The sequence below is a fragment of the Anomaloglossus baeobatrachus genome, chromosome 11 (assembly GCF_048569485.1).
Source record: "Anomaloglossus baeobatrachus isolate aAnoBae1 chromosome 11, aAnoBae1.hap1, whole genome shotgun sequence".
Taxonomy (NCBI): domain Eukaryota; kingdom Metazoa; phylum Chordata; class Amphibia; order Anura; family Aromobatidae; genus Anomaloglossus; species Anomaloglossus baeobatrachus.
The window spans coordinates 22,733,422-22,743,495 of record NC_134363.1 but is presented as its reverse complement, the minus strand read 5'-3'; the positions used below and the strand labels follow the sequence as shown (position 1 = coordinate 22,743,495).

The 10,074-nt window shown below is 43.3% G+C and overlaps 1 protein-coding gene across 2 annotated transcripts in view; it reads left to right on the top strand.

Annotated features, from left to right (window-relative positions):
• Window positions 1–1,457: 1,457 nt before the first annotated feature.
• Window positions 1,458–10,074, top strand: part of LOC142256097 (sialic acid-binding Ig-like lectin 14) — a 34,414-nt gene continuing 25,797 nt past the window's right edge. For both annotated transcript variants that reach the window (XM_075327625.1, XM_075327623.1), the window contains exons 1-3: window positions 1,458–1,542; window positions 2,543–2,646; window positions 7,078–7,446. In XM_075327625.1, the coding sequence (XP_075183740.1) occupies window positions 2,574–2,646; window positions 7,078–7,446 (442 nt within the window). In that variant the 5' untranslated portion in view covers window positions 1,458–1,542; window positions 2,543–2,573. The remainder of the gene's footprint in view (window positions 1,543–2,542; window positions 2,647–7,077; window positions 7,447–10,074) is intronic.

Genomic DNA, 10,074 nt, shown 5'->3' with positions numbered 1-10,074 from the left:
TCTAGGATTTACACAATACGATGTCGAGTGTGACGCCGGATGTGCCTCACTTTTGACATGACCCCTCCGACATTGCACCTGCAATGTCATAGTGTGCAAAGTGCCCCTAAGTCCAGCTTCAACCAAGTGTATGGGGAATGCAAAAATGACCTAGTACACTGTCTGGGACACACTCAATTATAATAGTACTGGAATGGAGAAAAGAGCAATGTTGCATGTAAAGACTGTATGTGTGGAACCCCAGTGGTCCTGGGAGCCACAGTGGCGTTGTTCTCATCACTGGGAGCAATGCCATGCTTGTAAACAGTGGGGAAATTTCTGCCAGGTACACTAACATGCAACATCACTTCCTTCTCCGGACTAGTAGGAGGAGCTCATAACCTGTGTTGAAGGGAGCCTCTCTGGACATAGTGACTTGGAGGAGGGAATAGGGAGAAACAGGAAGCTAGACCTCAGAACAGTAGTACGGAGCAAAGAGAACAGTCGCTGTCTGAGAGCTGCTGCCCAGCTCTCAAGGACCGAGCGCATAGAGCGAGATACCGCCATTCCTCTCTACTGTGTGCTAACGACCCTGTAGCAATGCCGGAGGGCAGATGATTCTACCTTTTCTGGCCCATTTGAAATTTGTAGGCGAAGTGGCAAGAAAGAGCCCGGGGTCGCTGCTTCAGAGTGGGCCACAGTACCGTCTCGTGCTACCCGTCAGACGGAAGAGAACAACACACACAGAAAGAGAGATGCTGTGCAGCTTCAGACCACAGCGACCTACACCTGCGCACAGAAGGAGGCTTACAACTACCAGGCAGAGAGAATCCCCCTGCTGCTTCCAGGATGACCGGGCCACTAACTCCTGGACTACACCGAGTACAAGTAAAAGGAGACTCCAACCTGTGTCATCCAGTTCTTGTCGTCGCCCTCAGTCCTGCACCCCCAACGTATTACTCCATTCTACCATCATCATATCCGTGGGGCTTAGCTTCACCTTCGGGAAACAAGACCACCGTAGCTGCAGTGACATCTGCCCAAGAGGACAATGACAGCAGCAGCGGCTGTTACTTGGCCTTGTACAACAGGTGTCATCACGATAAGAGACTTTCCTCACCGTCACCCCATCCTCCATCACCTCCATCCTTCCCATCACCTTCACCTTTCCATCCCTGTATGCCTCGGGGTCACAAAACCAGGTCAAGCCAACCCGTGACAACGCAGAGGATCATGCCCGGCATGGCTCGGAGTCCGATTAACCGCCTCGACTTCAGAGCGTTGCATAAGCATCAGCTACAATGTAAGGTAAAGTTGGCTTTACAACATTCCTTGTGGTCATGACTCATGAACACTGGATTAATAATAGAATACCTAGGAAATTTCATAAATTTGTGCAATTTACTTCTGCATTTGGGGTAGATGTAACTATCCAGTCCTTGAATAAATTCAGTAGACATCAGACACGAGCTGGATGTCCGAGAAGAAGGCAAAAGTTTGCCGTTCTCAATGGAAGTTGAGCATTAAAGAAACAGAAATCACAAGAGGATAAGATAATTCAAGGTAAGAAAATAATTTCTCAAGATCATAGGAATCGAGGCACTGTTAAAAAGACAATATCTAATGAGCTACTAAAAACCTATGAGTTACTATTGTAGATATTGATAACTTAAATATTGGTATTGGGGGGGTTAGAGGGGCGTGTGCTCAGGTGTTGGGTGTAAGGGAAACACCCACAAGGATCCAAAATAATCATAGAAAGGGTTGGACTGTCAAAGTTGCCGCAGTTGAAGGAAATGATAAGTATGACTTTGAGAATGAAAAGACCCACTGCTCCTGGGATTGGGTTTTCCTTGTCCCTCATACCTTAGAAAGAGATGGCTGTAAATAGTGGATAGGAGACATGGAGACAGCAAAGTAAAAATTTAGCTGTTACAACCCAAAAAAATATATATCTCGTGTAGGGTCCAATTTGGTAAAGACTAAGATAGAAAATAAACTTCTAAAAATAAGTTTTATTAAATTCTACTAGAACACCAATTTGTAGAAAAAAAAAAAACACTCTCAGATTGATAAAAAGAGGGATGTACTTATTACTATGGGATTGTAAGTGCCAGAACATTTCAAAAGAGTTGGGTTAAAGGATATAGACTGATTGTCCCTAATAGTCCCTAAACTGTACCTGCCTAGCCATGGAGGTTGGAACCCTAAATAGGCGCCCCACTCAACGATGGACAACCCTAAATACCATGGTACGCGTCGACTCTAACCCTAATGTGCAGCACAGGTAGTGAAGCATATTAAGGTGCCTTGGATTAACTACTTGTAAAATATACTGGATAAAACAATAGATTAAATAAGAAATAATCAAATACTAAGACTAAAAAATCCACGATACAGAGTTTTTAAGGCTATCAGAACCCGGAATACGCAGGACGGGTGGGCATCTCTTAATAAATATATTGGCCCCACACCTGCAGGAATGAAGTACAATAATGAAGTATAAATTCACTCTTAGGGTTTTCCTTAGTTTTTCTTACATGTCTTATTTATTTTATCCCAGGCCCAGGAAATACAATTGCAGAACACAGAATATGCAGTTTACAAGTCTTTGGATTTCTGTGGACTATTTGCCTTTAATTTTGATTACATCTCAGATATGGAGCAGTAAGTATGAGCTTTAATCTTAGTAATCTTTTATTGTGACCAATTGTAGCACCATTGTCCCTGCAGGGACACCAACTGACTCACCGCCACTGCCAAATTGTGTCCTTTCTAAAGCTCCGCATCCGCCCATGTCCTCATCTTCCTCTCTCTCCCCACGGGGCCTGTGTTCACCACGCAAGCTCTGTGAGAATGCACTTATGGTGCACGTGTGCACACTGGCTCTTCTTTTTAAAGGTAGCCTGCCATTTCCCTGAAACGCCTCCCAGCTTATGATTGAGAAGTGCTATGCATTTAAGGCACCCTCCCATTAGGGCAGATGCTTGCACAACATCTCTAGTTAGTCTGTCTGTCTGCTAGCTAGCTGTCAGGTCTCATTATCACTGTGTCCTTCACCTGTACCTGCCTTCCCATACCTATTTGTGCCTGTCATGCCCATCATACTTGTCTGTACCCGCCTACCTGACTGCTTCAGCCAGTACCTATGTCTGTACCCTGGGTCTGTCACCTTTCCTGGAGTCAGCTGCCACAGTCCTGGTCACATACCTGGAAGTTGTACCTGGTGTGTGCCTTGTGGTAAGCGCTTAGTTAAGCTCTCCAACTAAAGGGTAAGCCCGGGTCCCCCCTTTGGTCCAGGAGGTCCACTACTCCCGCTAGCTGCCTCTACACTGGCTGCACTCATTGCACCAGTGATAGTGAGAAGCTAAGTCTAGTACACTGATCCCTATGGTCTGTCTTACTGGTGGACACAGATGGAAGAATACCACTCTGCAAGAACAGTAATTGGTCTCTTTACAGTCCAATAACTCATTATAATGCATAATTTTACCTAATTTAGAAGTAGAATTTGGCCTCACTGACCTACTGGACACCTGCTACTAAAAAACAACAGGGAATGGGAGGAAGTATGTACAAACGAAGTGTGAAGAAAGGATTTCTAGTGTAAGAGATCCCAGTTTATAAAACCACCATTGTGGGAAATGTACTTATAGCATAAGTCAAAGGGTAAACATCCTCAAGAGTTCAGAAATTGAGGTTTATGGTGTTGGTTGCATGGTCAGAACAATAGATAGTGGCTTAAACTGTACTTTTCTGGAGACCTAACAGGAAGGGGAGCAAGTAATGAGAATTTTTTTTATTGGCCTACAAGATAGTGGCATTGCGTTAACTATTGCATGTAAAATAGCCACTGAAATATGCAAGAAATCAATCCATAGATATCCGTAAATTTAGTGTGTGTGAAAATGAGAAATAACACAGGGAAGAAGTATTGAACGCATGAAGAAAAAGAGATGCAAAAAGCCATGAAAAGTCCTGACACCAGCTGATATCTATCAGTAATTAGAAAGCAATTTAGTGAAAAAATAATGTCAGCTGGTTCAACTGATGACCTATGAAAAGGTGTCTCATTAACAAGGTGGCACACAAGAAACATCTCATGATGGGTAAAACCAGTGAGCTGTCTAAAGACCTTTTTAACCTTATTTTTGCAATACATACTGATGGCATTGGTTACAGAAGAATTTCAAAACTACTGATGGTTCCAGTGATCACTGTTGGGGCCATAATCTAGAAGTGGAAGGAACATAATTTGAACCATAAACGTACTATGCCCAGATACTCCTCGTATGATTTCAGACAAATGAGTCAAAATAGTTATCAGAAGAGTTGTCCAATATCCAATTACCACCTGTGGAGAGCTACAGAAAGACCTGGAATCAGCAGGGACAACTGTTTCACAGAAAACAAAAAGAAATGCACTCCACCTTCATGGCCTGTATACACGCTCCTGTATACACGCTCCTGTATACACGCTCCTGTATGCACGCTCCTGTATGCACGCTCCTGTATGCATGCTCACCACGCAAGACTCCACTGCTGAACCAAAAGCATATTCAAGTGCAATTAAAGTTTGCTCAACAACATTCAGACAAGCCTGTGAAATATTGGGAGAATATAGTCTGGTCAGAAGAGGCAAAAAAGATCCGGCACCCACAAATAAAAATCACACCTTTATTGAATCTGTTAACCGATTTCATTGTTTTAACCGATTCAATAAAGGTGTGATTTTTATTTGCAGATGCCGGACACAAATCTTCTTTGCCTTATCCATAGATCCAAGAACCAGCCTGTAGTTTCGAGCACCACAGCTGCATTGCACTAAGCAATTGGTTGGAACTGTTTCAACTTCACTTGTTGAAAATTTGGTCATAAGAGACCAAAACTGAACTCTTTGGAGGCCATAATACACACCATGTTTGGAGGCCAAAAGGCAAATCACCCCAAAACCGCCAACAGTGAAGTGTGGAGGTGGGAACATCACGGTATGGGGCTGTTTTTCAGGACACAGCACTAGCAAGCTTCATATAATTAAAGGAAGGATTAATAGACAAATGTACAGAGGCATTCCTGATAAAAATCTGCTGCCATCTACCAGGATGATGATGACGATGATGATGATGATGATGAAACGAGGGAGGACATTCCAGCAAGACAATGACCCCAAACACACAGCCGAGGAGAGAGAAAATAAATCTGCTAGAACGGCCAAGCCGATCACCGGAGCTTAATCCAATAGAAAATGTATGGGAGGAACTAAAGCTCAGAGTTCATAGAAGGAGCCCGGACCTGCAGGATGTGAGGAGCGTGTGTGTGGAAGAATGGCACAAAATCACCTGAGCAATGCAGGCGACTAGTGTCTCTATGCAGGAGGTGTCTGGAAGCTTCATCATAAACAAAGGATTTTGGACGAAGTATTAAATACATTTCAGTAGCGAGTTCAATACTTTTTCACTGTGTCATTTCTCATTATTACACGTAATGTATAGACAGCTATGGTTTAATTTCTTTGCCTGTGTGGATCAGATGGATTGTGTGGAAGAATCGACCAAGATCCACCTGAGCAATGCAGGCGATTAGCGACTCCATACAGGATGTGAAGAGTGTTTGTGTGGAAGAATGGGCCAAAATCCACCTGAGCAATGCAGGCGACTAGCATCTCCATACAGGATGTGACGAGTGTGTGTAAGAATGGGCCAAAATCTACCTGAGCAATGCAGGCGACTAGTGTCTTCATACAGGATGTGAGGAGTGTGTGCGGAAGAATGGGCCAAAATCCACCCAAGCAATGGAGGTGACTAGTGTCTCCATACAGGATGTGAGGAGCTTGTGCGGAAGAATGGGCCAAAATCCACCTGAGCAATGCAGTCGACTAGCGTCTCCATACAGGATGTGAGGAGTGTGTGCGGAAGAATGGACCAAAATCCACCTGAGCAATGCAGTCGACTAGTGTCTCCATACAGGATGTGAAGAGTGTGTGCGGAAGAATGGGCCAAAATCCACCTGAGCAATGCAGTCGACTAGCGTCTCCATACAAGATGTGAGGAGTGTTTGTGTGTAAGAATGGGCCAAAATCCACCTGAGCAATGCAGTCGACTAGTGTCTCCATACAGGATGTGAAGAGTGTTTGTGTGGAAGAATGGACCAACATCCACCTGAGCAATGCAGGTGACTAGCATCTCCATACAAGATGTGAGAAGTGTTTGTGTGTAAGAATGGGCCAAAATTCACCTGAGCAATGCAGGCGACTAATGTCTCCATACAGGAGGCGTCTTCAAGTTTCATCACCAACAAGCTTTTGTGCGAAGTTTTCTTTACATTTCAGTAAGCATGCTCTATACATTTTCCCTGTGTCATTTCTCATCTCAAATAACTTAATTTAAGGACATCTATGATGTCATTTCTTTCCCTGTGTGTATTGGATGTATTGTTACCAACATCCGGTGAGAAATTAATTTGAATATTACGTTTAGAAATATATTTACTTAGAAAATTGTTGACGTGTTCAATACTGATTTCACCTGATATATTTACATTATACTTTTAGTCAACTACATCTCTATGTATTTTCTTTAAATTAAGATGTCAACTGTCAAAATGTTCCTGTATATGAAACACTCATAGATCCATATGTGGTCGCTACAATGGATAATGGATAAGTTGTATTTGATCTGCAGAACTAACATGTAAGGGAGGATACATGATAATGAACGTGAATTAATTCTCATAAATCTATAATAGCCACCGGAATAGGCAACCCTACGGGACACTGTTAATTTATGGTGGACCATCTGCCAGCCTAGATGAGAAATTACTCTCGTACACTTCTAAAGTTGACTTGAGCCTATCCCTTGGTTGTATAAATGTTGTCTGACCACAAGGTTCCTCATTGTTTTTCTCAAATAGGATGTGTCATCATAGCCATTGCCCCCTTAAGACCTACCAAACTTTTGGAACCTTATGTGGTATATGGAGCAGAAGGACCTTTTGACCTTTCTCAATACTCCTGAGAAACAAAATGACTAAATTACTGCTAATTAAAAACTAAATATTTGTTTTATTTAACTACATATCTATGTGTTCTTTTTTTTAAAGATATAAACTGTCAATCGTCTGAACATAAAATATTCGTGGCTCCACATGTGGAAGTACAGCGAGGTCTATGTGCTGATGTTCCCTGCACCTTTACTGTGCCCACAAGTGTAAGACTGAATAGAAACATGACTGGATCCTGGTACAGATTACCTGAACGACCCGGTCAGATTGTGACTTTCCGAAGAGATTCTACAATTTACTCAAATGGACGTTTCCATCTGACTGGGGATGTGACCAGAGGAGACTGTTCATTTTACATAGAAGAACCTCTGAGTACAGACGAGGGTGCGTATACTTTCAGAATTCGGGATCCTCAGACACTGACACAGTACACCTATACGAATATCCGGCCCTATGTGAACGTAACAGGTGAGTGTATCAATATCATGAGTGATGATCTTGCAAAAACACATAAACAATAGAGTATGGCTGGGTTGGGTAATATCTAGGTAGACATGTCATTCCTTGTTTTTTTCTTCAATACCAAAGAGCTAGGACCCCGTCTATTCCTACACAATTCCTGTATTATCAGTATAAGGTGTGTACCCCAAGCTAATAAGCTCTACCCCCCATGTTAGCAGAGCTTAATCCCTATGCAATCATATAGGTTCCTCTCTTCTATGTGTTTCACCCAATTAGTTGGCTCATTGGGGAGAGTTCATAAAAAGTCATAAAAAGTCCCAATAAGTACTGTATAATGTCAGTTGTGAAATACCCAATAGCTATATGCAAGAGTGAATATGTGAAAAATGGAATCTGCATTACTGCCATGAACATATGAATCAAGAGAAATGTAGCTACTGAATTGATCAATGCAATAGAGCCCCAACACTACGCCAAAGTATTTCTCTACGTTGGGGTCCCTAGCTTGTGTGTGTCCTCTCATGCAGTTAAAAAACCTACCGTGTATGGGAAGCTGAGACCCAGGCTATTTATGCGTATTATATGGATTGGCAATAGGTGTGGTTGGGGAGGGTTCACAAACGAAAAAATACTAACAAATAGGAATAACGTTTGGAACACCATTCTAAGTCCGAACTGGGTGCACAAACCTAAAAAAACATCACTATGGGGAGATAAGGTATGCACACCAGTGACTATGTAAGGGGAATACATGAAATAGCAGAAACTGCTGTGTGAATACTGACTTGAAAAATCCAATAGCTATATGCAAGAGTGAATATGTGAAAAATGGAATCTGCATTACTGCCATGAACATATGAATTGGATTCTTCAAGTCAGTATTCACACAGCAGTTTCTGCTATTTCATGTATTCCCCTTCATAGTCACTGGTGTGCATACCTTATCTCCCCATAGTGATGTTTTTTTAGGTTTTTGCACCCAGTTCGGACTTAGAATGGTGTTCCAAACGTTATTCCTATTTGTTAGTATTTTTTCGTTTGTGAACCCTCCCCAACCACACCTATTGCCAATCCATATCATGCGCATAAATAGCCTGGGTCTCAGCTTCCCATACACGGTAGGTTTTTTAACTGCATGAGAGGACACACACAAGCTAGGGACCCCAACGTAGAGAAATACTTTGGCGTAGTGTTGGGGCTCTATTGCATTGATCAATTCAGTAGCTAAATTTCTCTTGATTCATATGTTCATGGCAGTAATGCAGATTCCATTTTTCATAGTTTCATTCTTACATATAGCTATTGGATTTTTCATGTCAGTATTCACACAGCAGTTTCTGCTATTCCATGTATTCCCCTTACATAGTCACTGGTGTGCATACCTTATCTCCCCATAGTTGTGAAATACCCGGCAGATGATACTGTGGGACCAAGGGTGCAGGGGGTTAACCTTACTCGTCACCGGGCCGGGTAATGTCGAGTCCAGGGATGTCACAAGTGGCCTGCCCGATTTCGTGCCCCGAGGTGCCCACAATAAATGGGGTAATAGGGGGTTGGGATAGATGATGTTTGTCACGATGCGACTTGTGGTACATGGCCAGGGAGTAGCCGCCGCTGCTGTTGCTGTCCTCAGGTGAGGAAGGTAATAGCATCAGAGATGGTGTTGCTCCCCACAGGTGGAGCCGGCCCTGGGGAGGACGATGAGGGGAGTAGTAGTGGCGGGGGCCATGGGCGCCGAGGCGTGGGGCACCTGTAATAAGAGTCCGAGTTGGCTGCTGCGGTTCCAGGTGTCTTTACTCACAGTTCTTTAAAGTAATCCGGTCGCTGCCGTAGTAGCACTGCTCACCACTTGGATAGGCCCCGCCGACCTCGAATAAGTTGGAAAAATGTTCTTTGTAAGAGTTGCCCCTCTAGTAGTGAGGAACCTGGGCTGCTACTAGTCCCAGGCCTCGTGAAGGAAAAAGATGAAGAGAAGATGGTGGTGTTGTGTCACCAGAACTAATATCCCGGGAAGACTGACTGAAGGTTGTGTGAGTTGCTACTACTTTAACCCCAAGTGGAACCTGCCCCCCAGGTGGTTATCCTAGTGTCGGTTGTCGGGAAGTCCCACGCTTCGTGATAGCCAACCCCCCTGCCTACCCTAGCACAGCTCCCCAGTGAGAAGGCTCCTAAGCTGTATGTAAAGTGTGAATGTGGATCACCGGTGATTAACCCCCTCCTTAACTGAGGTGAATATCGCACTTTGAATAAGGTGCAATACTCTGTGGCGACTGGAGCCTCAGGGGTGCCATAATATCCCAACTTTAAAATGTCTCCAATAGTTTGGGCACCTTGGGCTAGTTCAGATGCACAATTATTCTTACTTACGTTATGCCATGCACAGCACTTTTCAGCAATTACACACTGTTCATAAGTAGATGGCATTAAAATATTTTGAGGTCTGTCTATTGGGTAAAGTGTTCAATTGAAAAAATAAGAGTTACATTTCCATAATCTCAATCTCATTTTAAGATGGAGAGATTCTTAATAATCAGAAGGAGAATGATGATATGAGAGAACAAGCTTCAAAACCCCAAGGTTTAGGTTCGGAGTTCGAGCGAGTAACGAGTATGAACCACTCAATCGAGCATCGCT